The 21369-nt window shown below is 34.3% G+C and overlaps 1 protein-coding gene across 1 annotated transcript in view; it reads right to left on the minus strand.

Moving 5' to 3' along the window:
• Positions 1-1196: 1196 nt before the first annotated feature.
• SEC61A2 (SEC61 translocon subunit alpha 2) overlaps positions 1197-21369 on the minus strand; it is a 57758-nt gene continuing 37585 nt past the window's right edge. Inside the window, exons 7-12 of the mRNA XM_074194120.1 lie at positions 7982-8135; positions 6814-6974; positions 5999-6196; positions 2959-3154; positions 2742-2814; positions 1197-1767 (exon numbers count right to left, since the gene is read on the minus strand). Coding sequence (XP_074050221.1) covers positions 1581-1767; positions 2742-2814; positions 2959-3154; positions 5999-6196; positions 6814-6974; positions 7982-8135 — 969 coding nt within the window. The 3' untranslated portion in view covers positions 1197-1580. The remainder of the gene's footprint in view (positions 1768-2741; positions 2815-2958; positions 3155-5998; positions 6197-6813; positions 6975-7981; positions 8136-21369) is intronic.

Here is a 21369-nt window from a genome sequence, read left to right on the forward strand (position 1 = left end):
ACCATAATGGTACTCATTTTAGAATGATTTGTATCCATATTACTTCTAGTTTTAGTTATGAAATTTGTGAAAAGTATTACTGGAACAGGTGGGTTTTTGTTCTTTAATAAAATAGTACCTTTATTATAATAAAAAAGCCACTCTGATATTGCTGACTAAATACAAGAACACTGTAAATAGTAATGTATTTCCTATCCTGCATACTTTGTAGGGATGAAAAAATGGGCCTCTTAAAAAAAACCCCAAAAGAATTTAATTTTAAACCTTAGAATTTTGTTTCAAATCAAGATCAACAAATATTTATAAAGCACTTACTATAGGCATCAAATCAAGATCAACAAATATTTATAAAGCACTTACTATAGGCATGGCATTTCTGATTAACCAAAACAACAACTGCTATTTTTATGACACTATTTTCCCTCACCTTCTATAATTTCATCACATAAACTTTAACTTCTTTTAAATTTAATCACCTTCCTTTTCAGCATTTTAAAATTAAAATGCTAAGTATAATAATTTGTTTTTGGCTTACTTTAGTCTTTAAGCATAAATTCCTTCTTGTAATTTCAGAAATTTTACCACAAGAATAGTTAATATCTTTTTTAAAAAATGAGTCATGTTTATTAAATAAGTTTATTGTCTAATGCTTACATTAATGTTGTTGCCTTAAAGTGCAACAACATACATAAATTCTTAGCATGAATTACTCATTTTCCACCTCTCTCTTCCCTCCACCCCCTGAACTTCAAATGCTGCTAATTTTCCTTGGGAGCTTAAAACAAACAAGAAAAATCAGGGGGCAGAATCTTGAGAGTTTTCTCAAGAGGTTTAATGAAATAAGGCATGGGCATCATAGTAACACAGGACAGGCTATCACTGAAAATAGGAAAAAGAATCAAAAAATGAGGAGGGGTATATAAAGAATACTTAAAATGACAGGATTTTGTTTGTGGCTCATTTTTTCCACAGTCAGAGCTGAGAAGAAGCCATTTTGATAGAAACCAAAAAACAAAATAAAATAATCATGCCAATTAAAAGGGGATATATATGGATGGGGAAGAAGAGGAGAAGCAGGGATGTGAGGTGTATACCATGAGTTAAAAAAGTATAAAAAAGTAATTCATCTAAATATATATAGATTAGATATAAATGTATTCAGGAACCCATCAAATAAGCTTAAAAGTACTGGAAAGTGGCAATTTGAACTGCATTTATTTGAAAACACAACTTGGGGAAATATTTATTCTTCTTGAGTGTTATATGCAAAAGTGTCTACTAATATCAAACTGATACATTTCACCATGGTGGTTCAAAACAGCAAGGTAGATACACTGGTTTCCAGCATTAGAGGGAACATTATATATATAGATAAGCTATATTTTGAACAAATAATGTAAACTTCAGTTTTAAGGCAGCTGGTACTAATGCTGCTCACAGGCATAGCTCATTACCCATTACAGAAATGGGGCAGTTAGCACTTTAAAACAAGGGGGGAGGAATAAACCACAGCATTATCTGACCAAAATGATGTGTCAAAATATTTTCCCTTTCACATGAATAATGAACTATTTGAACATTTAGAAAAACAAAGCACCAACTCCTCCAACTTCAGCCTGTTCCTTAACAAATATTTCAAAATACTGATAAATAATTGTGACTGCAAGCAGAATTCCAGTGCCCGAACCAATAGCCCCCAGGAAGTCAGCTAACACTGAGAGGGCACCAATGCACAGACCACCGAAGGCAGCTGCTGTGGGAATATACCTAGGGGAGGAAAAAGCCCTTAGTCAACCATCAAGAAAGAAAATGAAAATGCTTTTATATGTTGTAGTTTTACCAACATGAATGAGACTATGACTAAGAAACAAAAGTAAATTCACAGAGAGACAGCAAATTTTTTCAGGTAGCAATATTGTTAGAATTTTCTAATTAAAAATAATGCAAAAACCTTGACCTCAAAATATTAAGAAACTTAGAGATGGGTCAAGAAGAGAATGTGGCTATTATGACAAATTAGCAATCAATACCTGCATAGTTTAGTAAAAACAAAGCATCATTTAGTTTTCCTTGTCATAAGAATGACACTAGCTCACTCCTTTTGTAAAGGTCAGTTTCAAAATGTTTCATTAATTCCATAGACTCACATTAGGTTATAATTATAAAATGCTGTTACAAAATCTTTTTTTTATATGCATCATACTCCTTTTTAATGCAAGAATTATCATCTTCATTTTACATATGAGAAAACTGTGGATCAAATACATTTTTAGAATTTACAAATCTTTTATTAAATTTTCTTACTTTGTAGATGAAAAAACCTAAGTTCTAGCTTAAGCAACTTGCCAAAGGTCACAAAAAGCTTGTTAGTGGCAGTACTAGGACACAAAACCCAAGATTTTGGGATTCACAGGCTAGTACTACTCTGACATATCATACTAAAATTAATTCACCAAATATTTATTGAGTCCGTTATATGCACAATATTGTGAAATTAAACAGGGACTGTGCAGAATAAATCTGCAAATGGGAGAAATCATCTAAGATGTTAACTGTGATCTCCACACATTTGAATTTTTGTTCCTTTTAGGTTGTTTTGTAGAAAACAAAGGAAAAGAACAATTTAAATACTTAAAAAAAAGAATGTGAACAGAGAGAGAACCAGAATGTAGGAACTTCTACCTGACTGGAATAATGCAAAAAGAATCCTGAATTGTTTAAGCGACTTTAATTGACCTTACCTATTAAGTTCATGAACCATAGAGGTATCTCGATGACCTCTCATCACCATTTGCTGTTCTTTAAGCTGCTTAGCTACCTGTCAGTGTAAGAAAAATACTTTAATCAGATTCCTGTAGGGTACAGACAAAGATTAATTTAAAACAAATCAGAGTATATCAGACATTTTAGTAATTTCAGAACTAGTTTTCAAAAAGCTTTAAGGAAACTTTCAAATACCTACATCTTTGGCGGAGGAGCCAGACACCTCTATCCATGTTTTAGAGAAAAATGCACAAGATCCTAGCATAAAGATGATGTAAACAACCACATGGACAGGGTCTTCAAATATGGCACCCATAGACTCTGGAGGAGAAAGATAATAACAAAGACCTCCAACTGGGTAGGAGCGTGCAGGACCTCCTCCACTGACATCCTAGAGAAAAGGAATAAAAGCAAATAAATGGTCAAGTTGAGACATTCCTAAGGCTTCTTCAATTTTCTAAAGATCCTGGTTGATTCTTCAAAGCATTTTTATTTGTTGATACTACAAAGGCTTAAAATATCTTTGTGAAAATTTTGGAAGACTTGTATGAACTAATAGTGAAATAAGCAGAAACAGGAGAACACTTTAGACATTAACAAAAATATGTAAAATAAATTAATTCTGAGGGACTTGGGAACTCTGATCAATGCAATGATCAATCACAATTCCAAAGGAATCATAATAAAACATGCTATTTCCCTCCAGGTATCTAATGAACTTAGGATGCAGACTGAAGTATTTTTTCTTTTCTTTCTTTCTTTTTTCATTTTTTGGACATGTCTAATGTGAGAAATTGTTATTTATAACTATACATATTTTTAATAAGTTTGTTTTTCTTGTGTTCTTAATGAATGAGGGAGAAGGCAGGAGAAAATATGGAACTGAAAACAAGATAAAACAATTTTAAAAATCTCTTTTCATGTATAATATACATGATATATTCATTAAAAAGATTATGAAACACCATTACAATTTCTCATCTAAGGATCTCAAGTTTCTCTTTGGAGAATAACCTGTTCTCATCTATGTTTACTGAGTGAACTATTATAAATTATATATAGTGTAGGTAACTGGAAAATTTAAATACAAAAGGGGGGCAGCTAGGTGGCGCAGTGGATAGAGCACCGGCCTTGGAGTCAGGAGTACCTGTGTTCAAATCCGACCTCAGACACCTAATAATTACCTAGCTGTGTGGCCTTGGGCAAGCCACTTAACCCCATTGCCTTGAAAAATCTAAAAAAAAAAAAATTTAAATGCCAAGGGATAACTCAATATTTACAGGCATCTGCTCTATGTGATTTCAGATGACAGAAAAATTTAAATTTATCTGCAATGACATCCAAAAAATTTTATATCTCATTTTGGACAAGTACATATTTATTGTGAAAAGATTGAGATTATGATGATGATGATGATGATGATGACGAAGAAGAAATTAGTGGAGTTAGATTAATAAAGCTCAAAGTCTGTTACTGTTGCAGGAAGATTTACTACTGGTTCAACTCAATTTCTGGATACAATGACTAATTCAACTAATTCCAGAATTCTTTCCTCTTCCCTAAAACACTAATCTCAAATATATCCATCCAGAAAAGATACTCTTCCCCCTCTTTTTTTTTTAAGGGTTTTGGGTTTTTTTGCAAGGCAATGGGGTTAAGTGGCTTGCCCAAGGCCATATAATTATGTAATTATTAAGTGACTCAAGTCACATTTGAACTCAAGTACTCCTGACTCCAAGGCCGGTGCTCTATCCACTATGCCACCTAGCCACCCTTCTCCCTCTTCTAATACATTTTTATATTATGTAACAATGAGAATTAGCGAATGAGGAGGATTTTTAAGATAAATCTTTTACTTCCCTAATATTAATAATCATTAGAAAAGAAGTACATAGTCAAGTATCTAAACAAGAACAATCCATAAAATATTAACTAGTTTGTAAATATATTAGTTTGTAATAAATGGACTAATATGATAAATATAATCAACAGAATTACATTCTCTGTGTTGAAGGAATTAACCTGTTTTCCTCAAATGAGGAAAACATTACTTAGCACACATAATTGTCCTACATTTTATATATATATATATATATATATATATATATATATATATATATATACACACACACACACATATATATTTACATACATATAGATAGCTATACATATATATATATATATATATATATATATATATATATATATATATAGAGAGAGAGAGAGAGAGAGAGAGAGAGAGAGAGAGGTTGTGCTTTTTTTTTAAACACTAAATTTCACAGGTTTTAGTTAAAGAAGTAGCCAGCAGTACAAAAAAAAAATACAAGAATGAATCACTAAAGTTAATACTAAGGAGACTATGTAAATTAAACAATGTGTTCAGTATACAAAACCAATGGAATTTTACAATATTTCAAAGAAAATAGTTATAATAAGATTTATGTTACTTTGTAGTTGGAAAAATGCTGGAATTTCATATTCAGCTACAGCATTTAGGACACTTAATGTTTTACAGTTTTATAGTTAAGGAAATATTGCCGCCATCACCACCAGCCCTGCACACAAGGGAATTTAAATCTCTCAGTGTAGAAGTTTAAAATAAGCTTAAAACAAAACAGAGACAAAGATGACAAATCTTAGATTTATAATCAACCCTTTGGTGTTTCAGGAAATGCAGAGAGGAAGAAGCCTCTCAGCTTATTAATACGGAAGCCAGCACATTAAAATTACTGGTTTCTATTTCTAGAAAAATGTCCTTAGTACTGTTGGATGCAGCATCAGAAGTGAGGCTGCCTAGTCAATCATAATCTTCCTTTGAAGTTTTTTGGATTACATTCTACCTCACTGCCATTCTGGCAGAAAGAGTTAAATGAAATTGTAAAAAAGAAACCATAAATATTTCAAACCATTGCCTATACCTTCTGAACAAGTAATTTCTCATGGGATCCTTGTTAAAATAGGTGAGATTTTGCAGTATGATTACAAAATAGGTATTCATTTTGCTTACTTTATTAGCCCAAATGCACTAAACTTTCTGCTTTATTAAAGACTAAAATTATATCTGAATTGAGAACAGCACGTAAGTTTTCTCTCATTAAAAAACTCTGATAGGGGTTAGTGAATTTGACATTCATAGCAACATCTATTACTTCTTTCAAGAACTCTCTCCCAAAGATTAATCTTAAAGTAAATGATTAAATTTTAAAGTAATTAATGTAAATAAGAGAATACTTACAGCCCACTGTCCTAATAAATTAACTAAGAAGTTGCCACTAAACCGAACAGACAACATCTGGGATATAACATATAAGTTAGAAACCAAGGCAGACTGAAGAATGATGGGAATGTTGGAGGTATAGAAGAGCTTGATGGGATAGCTACTGTATTGTCCACGATATCGAGCAGACTTGATGGGTAAATCAACACGAAATCCCTAAAATGAAATTAAAAATTGAGATACAAATTAATGAAAAAAGTGATACCAAGAATAAAAATTGACAAAACAAAATCACAAATAAAAATTCACATGACAGTAGATATGTCACAGAACATAATCAATTGAAAGTACAATGCTATTTTGAACATCTAAATAACAGTTCCCCAAACAATTTAAACTTGTTTTTTCATCTAACTTGTACTCATAAATATTTTCAGATTCAAAATTATAAGACTAAACAATATTATCATTTAAATAACTTACCAGATTTCAGAACATTAAAAAGATTCTAGATATTTTTCTGAGCCAATTCCAAATTTTATAATCTAGATATGAAACTTTATAGATGAGGGATTGACTTCTTCCTATTTTTGGACCTAAACTGTACTTTCACTGGTAAAGGGAAATTCCTGCTGAAGAAAGACACCCTTTTTCCACTAGAGAGCCATGAGAGTTGCCAGGTTTGCCCAGGATCACAGAATCACTATAAGAAGAAATGGGAACTAAACCCAGGTCTTCCTGGATTCAAGTCTGGCTTTCTATTCACTAGGCCACACTGACTTTCCTTATCCAAATAAAATATACAATACCACACTTAGAAACAGTATACTTACTTGAAAATATATAACAACAGCAAACACAAAAACTGTAGCAATAAGGTTCATGAGATTGGGCAAATTCTGACGATAGAAAGCCTCCCGTAAAGCACGAACTTTGTCTGTTCTGGTAGCCAGTAAGTGAAACAGAGCAATGACAGCACCCTCAAACTCAGTACCTGGGTTAATCAAAATGAAAATTAACTATAGACTCATTATCAAGTGTAACTTCAAAAGATCAAAACAAATAAGCTTGAATTTCCAGTTTTTGATACAAAACAAAACATGACACAAATTTCTGTAAAAGAGTCAGTTCTTCAAGGAAGCATTTAAAAAAAGTGGCAAATATATCTGTTCAAGTATAAAAATCTGAAATTTTAACAAGGTTATTTTTGAGACTAGCTCAAAAATAGAATAAACCAAAATGATTTCTTAGTTACTAAATGTTTGCTGAGAGAGGGGAAAGGATAAGAGAATATCTTAGAAAGAAGGAAGCAGCAAAGCAAAATAAAAATGTATTGGTAGTAGTTAATAAATTATCACCTCATTCCCCCCAATACTTCACCCAACAACAAAAAACCCAGCATTTCTATTTGCTTAAGATTAGGGTCAGAATTCAAACACTGCACTAGTAAAGGACTTGGATTGGCATTTGAAGGGTGCTGAGGAGAAATGGAGGATGGGTAGGAAGAAGACAGAAGACAGAAAGAAATATTTGAAATTTCAGCTGCTATTTATAGTCAGTTAGAAGCACAGCAAAAGTTTTAGTGCTCCATGATTACACAATGAACCCAATAGTCATCATTTTAAAATACTCAATCCACCACATTTTTATGTCCCTGAGAATGCTGAAATTAGCCAACTTCTTAATCTATAAAAGATTCTAGCCCAGAAATCAGACTCCTAGCAAGGGTTTAAGAAAAGTTACCAAACAAATGCCAAAACAAAACAAAATCTGTTTACAACCACTGAATTTGTAAATGAGCAGAGGATAAAATTTTCATCTAATTTTTAAATTAATATTTTTCATGCTAGAAGAATCTGTTTCTTGATTTTTTGAACAGTCAAGCATTTTTCATCAGGACATCAAACCAATAGTCCATAGGCATGTACTGCTATGTTATGTAGTAATATACAGCACACATCCAGCAAAAACTCGTGCAGTTGCAGTCCCTGCGCAATGTACCTCTGCCAGTGTTAATGGTAGTGGGGCTAAAGGCCTTCCAGACAATGGTTTCACAGATGTTGGTGGCAATAAAGAGGGAAATACCAGACCCCAAGCCGTAACCCTTCTGTAGCAGCTCATCTAACAGCAGCACAATCAAACCAGCAACAAACAACTGTGGGGAAAGAAATGCAAGTAAGCTGAAGCAAGAACAAAATCAAGAAAGTCAAGAAAAGGGAAGAAAAGATGAATACTACTGACTATTTTCAGAGTATGGGCATGATTAATATTAAAACCTAATTGTTGAAATATTAGCAGGCCCATGTGCATCTTTATCACTGGGTTTTGCCTCATTAGAGACTGAATCCCCAGTTGATTTTTCTGGACATTAGAGTATCTGGATTATCCAAATAGCACCCTAATAATTTCAAATAGCAATATTAAGTTATACATTTTGCTGTACTGTATCTTTGAAAATATTAAACTCATTTTCTACCCACATTTACTAATTTCAGTTTATGAGACATTAAAAATGCTTAGGATTTTATTGAGACATCTCTAAGAACATGCATAAATTTAAAAGCAATTTACTCTTTAAAATTAACCTCTCAGTCACACACCCCAAATGTCAAAGCCTTTATCATAGGACTTGCCGGTCTCTCCAACATTCTGGTTACCCATCAAAGAGTTGGAAATAAGATCTGCTCATCTCAGGCATCTTAAAACCTGAATTAAAATCATCTTCTGCAGAGGCAGTCAAATGCAATGTCATTTGTCCATGCCCTTCAGTCTCTACTATCTCTACTATATTTTTTCTCTGCCATCCAGCTCCTTGCTGAGGAAGGGAAAAGACTACAAAGCCATTTAAAGACAGTTACATTAAAGGCTGTCTTTCTCTATCAACAAGCCATCAATGATCAGAGATGGCCTAATGTTCAAATAGTTTCAAAAGATGGAACATAGGAAAACACTTAAGGAAACAGAGAAAGACTTAAGAGAACTTATGTGTCTCCCTTCTAGTTTAAAACAAAACAAAACAGTTATGGTAGCAAATAAGCCAATGAAATCTTCAGTAATTTTATTAGGATTTTTATCCACATAAAACAAATTTACACAAATATATTCATCTATTTTTATATCTCCTCCAGCATACAGCCAAGGTATACTGTGTATCCAACCAATGTTTTGTATGTTTGTTGAAATGAGTAAATGTAGAAAGCTATTTCTGAATTGGTATTAGTCTCTGCACCTAACATCATGAGATGCAATCTAGTTTTGTGGATTTAAGACTAACTGTAGAGTCAAAAGACTTGGGTTCAAGTCCTGTATCATACATACTAGCAGAGTGACACTAGTTAAGTCACTCAGTGTCTTACTGTCCCAGGCATCTCTCTAAGATTACAACCCTATATCAGTGGAAAGAATTTCCTCACCAGTGTTCCCTACAGCAGTGAAATCACAGGTCTCTGACCACCTCCCAAATATTTAACCTCAAAGAATGTTTACTATGCACCTGCCATAATATCAGGACTGTGCTCTATTCTGTGAGGGTTGGGGAGAGAATGGAGAGATATAAGAGAAAAAATAAGGTAAAAATAGTAGGAGCATTATCCTTTAATCTATGTTGACTCCTAAGGAACCTATGAAAACTAAGCTTCTGCTCTTCAAATAGGAGAGAGGAATTAGATAACCCAGAAAAAAAATGGAAGAGGGCCTGATGCCTGCTCCTGGAGCTTTTTTCGTATTTATAAAACCAGAGAACCTAGGATTTGGAAGTACTTGAACCTGTCATTCAATGCAGTTATCACCTTCCAGGAAGTATTGGATTTCAGCTTAAACATTCTCCATTATGAGAACTTTACATTTTCCACCAGACATCCTATTAAAGTTCTTCCTTACAAAGAGTTGCACTCATTTGCTCTATTATAGGGTTCTTAAGCTATTTTGTGTCATTGACACCTCTGGCACTGTGATGAAGCCTAGATAATGTTTTTTTTTAAGTGGATAAATTAAAATGTTTAAGCTCACAAATATAACTAATTATATTGAAATATAACTATCAAAAATATTAAAAAATAAAGTTCACTGTCTCCATGTTAAGAAACCTTGCTCCAGTTCCACTAGCATTACAAAGAATGTCTAATCCCCTTTCCATGCAATAATTTCTCTAATATTTGAACCCAGCTTCCTTCATTTCCTTCCTCGAAATCTTCTCTTTTCCAACATAAATATTCTCATTTCTTTCAACTATCCCTTATGAGTTACTTGAAAACTTAACATATCGATCATGTCTTCTTTACAAATTCTATGTCCTTAGAAGTACACACAAGACTATTCTACACACTGTCACTTATTCTACACACACCACAGTGTGAAGACTTATAATCACATTACACTTAAGTCATTTTGGAAATAATCTAACTCTATGTCCCTTCCCCCCCACCCCACCCCACATGAACTACTATTAAAGTCAGTTTCCTTCATCCTGTGTTTGTATAGAGTTGAATTTTTTGAACCCAAGTCCAGGACTTAAAATTTGCCCCTATTATTTCATCTTATTTATCATTCCAACCTATATAGCTTCCTAAATATTGATTCTGTCATCCACTGTGATAAAATCTTGATCTACTTTTCTGTTTCCTAAAAACATGCAAAATATAGTCTGCTAAGTCTTGGTCTAAATCATTAAAAAAAAAAAGACTTTAAGGAGAGAGTCAAAGAAAGAACTCTAGGACCATGCAATTACATTTTCTGAGTCAATATTAATCTGTTCATCAAAACTCTTTAGATACAAATAAGCCATTTACCTGTCCTATCATACAGGCTATAAAAATATCATGGAAGACTATGCTAAATACTAAACCCCAGATACACTCTGATAGTATTCTTGTGCTCAAATAAGAGAATGTGTAAAGCTCTTTGCAAACTTTAAAATGCTATCTAAATGTCAACTATTTCTATGATGTACCAGTCAGTCTCCACCTTAAAAAAGAAAATCTGACAAGTTTGATATGATCCTTTCTCACTAATAATGATGTATGTCCTTCATTTTCGAAGACCACAACTTCAGAAAGTAATGCCATTGACAAGCATGAACTGGATTTGAATGGGAGGGATACTGTGCTAAGTCACCAGCTTCACTCTCTCCTTCAGAGTCATCTAGGTCCAGTGGCCAGATATGAATCTGGACAACTGGAGATGGTCCTGGATGCAAGGCAATCAAGGTTAAGTGACTTGCCTAAGGTCATATAGCTAGTAGAGTCAAGTGTCTGAGGCCAGATTTGAACTCCCATCCTCCTGAATCCAAAATCAGTGCTCTATCCACCTATCCACTCTGATCTTTATGTAAGACTACCCAGTAGTAAAATGGATAGACTGTTAAACTTTGGATTCAGTGTTAAGACACTTATATAGATAAGTATTCCAGGACAAACTGTATGACCCATCCCAGTCTCAATTTACTAATCTGTATAATGAGGATAATAATAATAATCTACCACGCAGGGATGTAGCAAGAATCAAATAAGTTAATGTAAGTAAAGCTTTTTTTCAAACATAAAACTGACAAATAAATTTCAGCTATTAGAACTGCTGCTACTACTACTACTATTACTACTACTACTGCTGCTGCTACTACTATCACCACCCTCACCATTACTATTATTAAAAATAATAATTTAGTGATCACTGTTAACCTTAAGTTAAAAAACCTAGATATTAATCCTCAATTTCAAAATTTGTTGGAAACCAAAAAGTCAATCTTACCAATCCATTGTTTCAGAACATACATTCCCCCCCAATATAAAATTAGAGCATATGTTATCTTCCCAATCTTTTGACACATTTTCTCTCACTTTAAAAATTCAAAGATTAACAGGGGTTGCATAATCTAAATAGTGCTGGAGTATGATTTATCTGAATCTAGCAATTTCTCTTTTAAAGATACATTGTTAAACTCATTCTTATTTATCTGGGACTTCAATTCAGACTTTATATTCTAGTGTTAACTCAATATCTGTTGTCAAGATGAAAACAAAATAAGGGATGATACTGTTTTACTTCCTATCATTTATTGCTACAGTTTTAAGTGTTTTCTAATGTTAAAAATCACAATATATGTTCCAAGCAGTGTTACGATCCTCTTTCTTTGCTATGAACAAAGCTTTTAAAAAGTCTTATTTATAGCTTTTAGTTTTTTTCTACAAATCTTAAGTTATTCATGTTGTTTAGTCTATACTTACTATATTTACAGTTGCCATGCTACTTTTTTTTGTAGCTAACTTTACGAATGTGCCCATCTTTTTTTATCTTCTATACAGACTCTTTTTTAAAAAATGAGGTTAGGGCGGCTAGGTGGTACAGTGGGGTGGCTAGGTGGCACAATGGATAAAGCACTGGCCCTGGAGTCAGGAGTACCTGGGTTCAAATCTGGTCTCAGACACTTAATAATTACCTAGCTGTGTGGCCTTGGGCAAGCCACTTAACCCCATTGCCTTGCAAAAAAAAAAAAAACCTAAAAAAAAAATGAGGTTAGTTTCCTAAGCAGGCATATAAGCCTTCTTATATGCCTCCCTTTTTCTTTTTCATTATTACTATATGAAATTATATTGTGAAAATCATGCCTATTACATGATTATCTTGAGCCATCATCCCCTTTTAGAGTCACTGATCTTAGAGCATTCTTAAACTAAACACTTTACAATAAGCTTGCCTAAAGCCTTCCTTGAGCATTTCCTTCTTTGAAAATTACAAACTCTAAGTAGATATGATTATTTTCTCACACAGCTTCCATCACTTTCACTTCACCAGTTAGTTTTTCCTTCATGAATTAAATCCATTCAACATACATTTATTCATATTTCTATTAATTATCCATTACAAAGCATCAGGCTGGCATTGGGGATTTAAAGGCAAAAGAAATAGCTTCTGCCCCCAGTGAGCTCATGTTCTACTAGGAGACAGAAACCTGAATTCAGTAGACATTTATTTCTCATCCACTAAATGGACACTAAGTAGAAAGGCAAAAATAAAATGTTCTTTCCCTCAAGGAAGTCCACTAAACTTAGAGGTAAGGAATGAACACAGAGTACAAATAAAGTTCTACAAAGTTATTTGAAGGGTGAAGGAACAATAACATTTGGGGAAGGGGAGTCAGATAAGGCTCCCTCTTCATCAGAACTAGTAACAAGCTAGGACTTCTAAGAGGCAGAGTTGAAGAGGGAATACAAATAGTGCAGAGATGGAACTGTGCATGGGGAACAGCAAGCAGACCAACTGGACTAGAATTGTGTGAAAGAAGTAAAAGAATTAAGACTGAAAAGGCAGCACTAACATTGTGGAGTGATTTAAATGCCAAGTTGGGAAACTGATGTCCTATGCAATTGGAGACCATTAAGGAATTTTGAGTAGATGAATAAAGGCAAGGGACTAGACAGCAACCAGTACTTGACAGGACATTAGTCTGGGAAGTCAAGACTAATTCCAGCTCAAAAAGTTATATGATTATGGGCAAGTCACTTAATTTCTTTGAACCGGAGTTTTACTAACTCTAAAATAGGAGACCTGAATTCAATGACCTCTCAGGATCCTTCTAGCTCTAATAATTTTTATATCACCTCTCCTGGATCTATTTTCCATGTCAGTTGTTTCTACAATAAGATATTTCACACCATCTTCTATTTTTTTCAACCAGTTGGTTTTGTTCTACTGTTTCTAGATTTATCAAACAGGCATTAGCTTTTCAATTCTCATTTTTAAGGAATTATTTTCTTCAGTGGGCTTTTGTAGTTATCTCCCTTTATTATTTGGCCAGTTCTACTTTTTAAGGCTTTCTTCTCCTATCAGCTTTTTGTACCTCTCTTACCATTTGGTCTAGTATGCTTTATAAGACTTTATTTTCTTCAGTATTTTTTGTGTTTCCTTTACAGAACTGCCGACTCATTTTTCATGACTTTCTTGCATCACTCTCCATTTCTCTTCTACCTCCCTTAATTGAATCCCTTTCTTGAATTTCAAAATCTTCTTTGAGCTTTTCCAAGACCTGAGACCAATTCATAGTTTCCTTGGAGCTTTGGATGTAGTTTTGATTTTGTTACGATCTTTTGAGTGTGTGCTTTGATCTTGTCACAATAGCAACTTTTGGAGATCAGATTTTTTTTAATGTTGTTTGTTCATTTTCCCAGTCTATGATTTGATTTTTAACTCAAGTTGAGTTCTGCTTCCAAGGTGGAGGGTGCACTTTTCCTACACTGTGGGATTTTGTACAGCTGTTTTCAATTTTGATTCTAAGAAATTTTTAAGTCTTCAGTTCTTCCAAGCTGGTATGACCTCAGGAGAGGTATGTTTACTACTCTCCTAACTTGTGCTTTGGTTTGTGAGTGACCACAAGCACTTTTGTCTTGAACTGTGAGGAGGCTATGGTACAGTACTGTTCCTCCTCTCCCTGGGACTGTCATCCAGGACTACCAGATCCAAATACAGGCAAAGCAAAAGTCCTGCCTCAGTGCTAGCAAAGAGAACTTGAAATCTCCTTCTTAGCAGTTGTTTGCCACTCTTACTACCTGTGGGATGAGAGTTCCATAAGCAGCGGCTACTACTGATTCAATAGCTCCCAAGACCTGCTCCTGGTTTGCTGGGGCTAGATTGGTGCTGGTATGACCTGTGCTAGACCATGCAGCACTTTGACCCAGGAGAGACAGACCTTCCCTACTGAGTTTCTAAGTTGTCTGGCTGGAAAACTTGGGTGAAGAAACTCTCTCTACCAATCCTTGCTGGTTCTATTCTAGAGCTCTTGCCTAGAGCTGCACAGCCAGTATCAATCAGAGGGGGAACCTGAGTCCAGATATTCCTGGTCTTGAGATCAGTTCAATATCTAACTCAGCATGATTTCTTAAACATGAGTTCTGTGAGCTTGGAAGGAAATTTACATCTTTATTTTCACTAATCTCTTAACTGAAATTTAGCATTTTCATCAATTGTCTAAAAAATATGATTCTGCAAAGGGTTCCACAACTTTCATCAGACTACCTAAGGGGGTCATCTGCAAAAAGATTAAGAACCCCCAATTAATGGCAACCTGAGTAGAAGAATGATACTGTCAAATCTATCTTTTAGGAATAGCATCATGGCAACAATGTGGAAAACATTTGAGAAGAGAAAGAATGGAAGCAGAAAGATCAATTAGGAGGCTGTTATGATTGTTTTGGTAAAAGGAAATGAGTATATCAACCAGAAATGTCTATGTAAGTGAAAAGGGGATAGTAGTTGATTTTAATGAGTGGAAAGATGTTTTTTTTTTAATTTGGAAGGACAGACCTTAAAGGAGAAAAATTAAATGAGTTCCATTTTTGAATGTAGGACCTTCCAGGTAGCAGGCAGCAAGAGAGAAGTTCAAGAAAGAGATTAGAAGTCATTTGCTTAGAGATAAATGAATCAGAAAAAGCTGATGAGAACCAGGGAAAGTTTGGAACAGAACTTTGTGCTATCAGCAAGATGAAGATCCAGTAAAGAAAACTAAGAAGAATGACCTGACACATTAACCAAAAGTGAGCAGTGTTACAGAAACTAATGGACAATGAAATTCAGAGAATATTAAAAGCTACATTGTCCATACTGAATAAGAACTGAGAAAAGTTTTAACAGTTAAGATTTAACAGCTGAGATCACTGATAAACATGGAAAAAGAAATTTCAAGAAAGGTTTGGGGTCAAGAACCAGATCATAAGGAATTAAGGGAGAGGAAGATAAGGAATTAAAAGTAAAGAGTATATGTGGTTTAAGACTTTGGCTGTGAAAGTGTGGAGAGATACAGGATGATGGTTTGAAGAAATGACAGGGTCTTAAATTTTTTAATGAAAAGGTCCTTAAAGGTCATCTTATTCAATCCTCCCATTTGGCAGATGAGAAAACAGAGGATGAGAGAAGTCAAATGACTTGCCACAGTCACAAGAGTTAAGTGACAAAAGCAGGATCTGAGGTCTTCTGATTTCTGAAGTCATATCTTCCCACAATATCATGTTTTCAAGTGAAGGATTATAAGGATCTAGTGGTTCAGAGTGGGGGAAAAAAACAACAAAAAGAACAAATTTATTCATTACAACTGAGAAAGAAAATATCATTAAGTAGCAAAAAAAAAAAACCTGTTAGAAAAACTATGGGAAAGAACTTCAAATAACATTGTTTCAAACAAGTTAACAATTGTCTGTATTGTGAGCTCTTGGTATAGAAACTTCTTCCGCTGCATTTGGAAACTCATCTGTAAATAATAAAAGTGGAAGACTGTGTACACAATCATTTATGATTTCTTTCACTATGACATTTTGCTTATTTATGAATTTTGGGTTTGTTGATTTTGTCAGTTTATTCTAGGATCTGAGGGTGGGGGAGGGAAATAAATCCAAGCATTTTCTTGAGTAATCCTGGATACCAATATCAGGGAATGAATGTTGGAAGACAGAATCAAAGGGGTTGAAAAAAGGAGGAAACTGAGGCTGTGAGTATAGATTCAGGGGACTGGAAGTAAAAAGGGGAGAGACATCTCAGAAGTTAGGTAAAAATATTGGCAAAGTGAAGGTTAAGGTTGCTTTTTACAGTGGTACATGAGTATACTGATTTTTTGACTATACACTTTCTTCCTACCCAGAAAATTTTCTTTTGTAAACAAAGATTAATGAAAATAGAAAAAAGCCTAGAAAATCCAATGCTCCTGAAAGTTGTGCAAAACCAACCAAATTTTCAAAGCCCATTTGACAACCCATGTGATACTATATGCCTCTGTAGTCACAAATCTCCCCAATGAAAGGAGAAAGGTTCATTTTCTCATCTCTCCCTTAGGGATGATCTTAATTATGACTGCTTAACTTTTAGTTTTCTTGTTCTTTCTGCTGAGATTGTTGTCATTGCCTAAAGGTCCTTTTTCCCCATGTCTGCTTCCTTTCTTATACATCAGTTTATGTGGTGTGTCTTATCCCAAGAACATAGTAGGTACTTACTAAATGTTTACTGAATATCTTCTCCATTGTTTCTTTTAAATTTTAATCTATTGCTTCTTTTAGTAGAATCACATTAAAGCTGTGAGCCATGATTTGTTTAACCATTCTCCAAATTATGGAGGTTCACTGAATCTATATTTGTCACCCAATCAGGATGGTGGCCCTCCCTCCCTGAATTCAGAGCCCAGTTTATATTTTCTCTCCTCCTCAATTCTAGCTCACATACTAAGGAACTTCAAAAATATATGCTTTACGTTTTCAAACAATCTTACCTCCAAGTCCCTTAATTTATTTATTTCTATGACTGAATTTTTTACTCTATCTCAGCTACACATTCTATCTCCTAAATATTTAATTTCCATGCTCATGAACTCTGAAATTTCACTTTTGAAATAATCTTTGTCATTCTACCTATCTCTCCACCACCTTATGATCCCTAAGCTTGTTCTTTGATCTCACTATGATCTCCAAACTCTCCATCAAAGCAACTAAGTGACACAGTAAGCAGAGCACTAGACCTGGAGCCAGGCAAATTGGAATTCAAGTACAATGTCAGACACTTAGTCACTATATGCCCCAAACAAATCAGGGAACATAATTGCTTCAGATTCCTTCATTGTAAAACATAAAAAAAAAGCCCTTAGGGTACTGTCTGCCTGACTACTTTCCTAGGCGATGCTTGTCCTTCATTTTCTTTACTCTTTTTTAATTATTTTTTTAAAAAAATTATTTATTTAAGGCAGTGGGGTTAAGTGACTTGCCCAAAGTCACATAGCTAGGTAATTATTAAGTGTTTGAGGACAGATTTGAACTGCCCCATCTAACTGCCCCATTGTTCTTCATTTTTGAAGAAAATCATAACAACAGGGAGGTGATGTCACGACAAGCACATGAATTGGATTTGAGTGAGAAGGCACTGCACTAAGTCAACAACCTCATTTTCTCCTCCAAAGCCATCTGGGTCCAGTGACCAGATATGAATCAGGACAACTGGAGATGGCCCTGAATTTGAGGTAATCAGGGTTAAGTGACTTGCCCAAGGTCACACAGCTAGTAAGAGTCAAATATTTAAACTCCCTAACTCCAAGGTCAATGCTCTCTCTACTGTGCCAGCTAGCTGCCCTTCTACTCCTGCAATGATTACACTATCCTCAAATGAGTGACATACCTAGACTGTATCTAACTTCCCCATTCTCTTTTGATTCTCTCTATCTTGATCCCTAGGTGAATTAGCTCAAATCTGCCATCTTCTTCTCTTGAGACTAACTTAAAGGTTATTGAAATAGTCTTGAAGAGAGCCTTCATCAAGTTGGTGAGAATGTCAGAGGAGAGAAGGGGACATATGTAAATAAACACACACAGGACTTGACAACTGATTGGATATGGAGGGTAAGAGAAAGTGAGGAGTTAAGACACTTGGATGATTGGGAAGAAGGTGGCAGACTGGATGGTTATAGAAAAGTTAGAAAGAAAGGAGGAAGGGTTGTATATATATGTATCTGAAGATAGAAAAAGAGAATTAGGATCAGAAAAAAAGAGGAAGTGATCAAAGAAGATCAAAGATCTACAAAAGGAAAATGGAAAAGCTAGGGTTCAAGGAAAAAGTCCATTTCTTTATTAAAGATTAGAGCATGGAAGAAGATGGAGGATAGTATAGAGGAGTTTTTAGATTTGATGTAGAGAAGAAGCATAAAATGAATTTCCTTGATTTTTTAGTAAGACAGAAGGTAAAGGAGAAGGATGTGATGTGAAAGGCTAAAGGAGAAATGAAAAAATTGTTGTCAGAGACCAAAATATGCATTAGACTTGAATAAATCACCATAAAGGAGTGAGGTCCTATGTGAGACAGAATGATGAAATTGCAATGGATCCAGGCAAGCAGTTGAGTAATTAACTCTAGCAGTATCTGATGAACATAAAAATACAAGTATAGAAAGTAGATTTCTAGGGATATTCAGGGATTTGACAATATTTAATTGACATTTAGGAATACTGGAACATAGCTGATTTGGTTAACAATACTACAACAACAAGATCAAGACAAAGGAGGGTGGAAGAAGGTGATGCTGAAGGGAACAACACCTAGAAACTGGAAAAAGGAAAGGCATTAATTAGGACATGGAGGGGGAAAGAACACTAGTTTAATAGAAACAAGAGGTGATAAGAAGAGGCATTTCAGAATTCAGAGTCACAGATGAGCATGAGCTCTAGATGCTGGTGAAACTCAAGGTATAAGCACCTTTCACTGGCTGAGGTTAAGAACCAGGCTGTGGGAATGGAGGATTGTTCAAGGGACTAGTAACATGTATATTCTAGGACAGAAAGAGGAACAGGAAGAGAGAGGGATGTGGAAGCTAGAAGACTCTGACAAGATCTTCCCTTGGTGATCAAGAGAGGTGACTATTACCCCATTAATCACAGAGATGAGGGCAGAAGGAAAATGGAATTCAAATACCACAGGATAAGAGGAAACCTCAGCCCAGGTGAGCCTCTGTTTTTTCCCTACAAACCCCAAGAACAAAGGTCATTAAGCAACAGGGATTGGGTTGTAGCTCCATGTCAATAAATCTCTAATATTTTATTTTTAGTCCTCCAGGATCTGACCAAATTCACAAGAATCTGCCTCCTTCCAAACTGGGAGGGAAATGAAGTATACCCCAATGATGTATAGAGGGTGGAATGGTGCCTCCACTGTCAGATGAGGCAGTTTTATCAGTTGGATTTTACCTAAATGTTTCTTTGTATGAAGGATTTCTGAAGAATAACATTAGACTAGAAAGTTATTCTGATGTTTATAAAAATGCTCATAATAGATTCATAATGGAGGTAGAAAAAGGGGAAGGTAAGGGATAGACACTCTACAAGTGGAAGATAAAAATCAGCTCCATCAGACCTCAAGTAGTTGGCCTTAGTTCAAAGCAGGGTCATGGTGATGAAAAGCCTGAAATCTGGTGCTGAATGGTGTCAGTGACAGTCTTTGAGAGCATAGTGAAACAGGGCAGAGGAAGTCCTAACTGAACAATGGCAGCTCTGTGCCCACTCCTGGTCTCCAGCCACCTCAGCAGTCCCTGGGGTGACCCTGTCACATAGGCTTCACTGAATAGTAGTTCCCTGAGTTGCTTGTTCAACCTTCTGAGATAAAATGGTCACCTAGTCAAGATAAGAGTTTCAGATGTTCTGTTTGGGAGAATGAGACTTCTAGAAAAAGTTCAAATCCACCTCCCCTCTTTCTTGCCCTCCCACCCCATACACACCCAAGTTCTAAAACAATAAGAAAGAAGAGGCTGGACAAAATATGTATTTATAGAAAGAGAGGAAGAATTCCCAATAAACAGCCTTGCATAATCTCTAGAACAATGGAAATAGCAGGCAAAGCAGCATGTCCAGATACGTACTCAAAGAGAATCAACCTCATAAAGATTTTAAGAATTAAACCACTCTGCTACTATGGCAACTGTCTAGTCCTACCATATCCATATACATTATGGTACATACTTTTCAAAAACTAAGCTTATATGAAAAATACCCTGACTCAATTCTATCCCTAATATAGTCCAAAAGTTTAAGCATTCAATCCAATATTTAACTATTCAATTTAACTACTTTAATCAAGTCATTCAATTACTTATGTTTTTTTCTGCACTAACACTGAAAAAAACCCAAACTACTACAATTGTAATGCAGATAATTATTTTAAATAAGGGTTTATATTTATTATATATTTATATTATTTAAATATTAAATATTAAATAGTATATATTTATTATATATATATATATATATATTACATTTGGATCCTATAAACTATGTTTTGTCAAATCTTAAACTATAACTACTAGATTTCCCAGTACTGACTATGATGATTTTTAATACAATCTAAGGACTTCTTTCACATATAAAATGTCAATTATTATTTTAATCTACTTTATACACTAAGCAGAAAATTCTAAATACTATTTCTAAATTCTAAATTCATATTTCTACAAAATTTAATTTAAAAAAATCACTAAAATTACAAATTAAGCATGTTGTTTAGATAAGTCCACTTTGAGTAGCAATTAAAAAACTAAACATTTTTCTAAAAACATTGCTTACTATAAAAGAAATTTCCAATGAAACAAAGAAATTTACGTTGATTTCTAAGTTATTTAATCATTATCTAAAACATTAGGGAAAAGTATACAGTGTCCTCAAAAGGCATTAAAACAGTTTCTAGTATATTCTATATACTGACTTTTAAGGGAATTGACTAATAATCTATTTTTTAAAATATGAAAATAAATTCAGAATTCTATTTATATTGAAACATATATATTTATACATATATTTTATCATACCCCCAAATAAAATAATCAGATAAGTAAGAAAGAAAAAAGACTAAGACACTGGTAGCTTATTAGAAAATTCCTGGGGCAGCTA

This window comes from Macrotis lagotis, chromosome 7, assembly GCF_037893015.1.
Source record: "Macrotis lagotis isolate mMagLag1 chromosome 7, bilby.v1.9.chrom.fasta, whole genome shotgun sequence".
In the NCBI taxonomy this organism is placed as follows: Eukaryota; Metazoa; Chordata; class Mammalia; order Peramelemorphia; family Peramelidae; genus Macrotis; species Macrotis lagotis.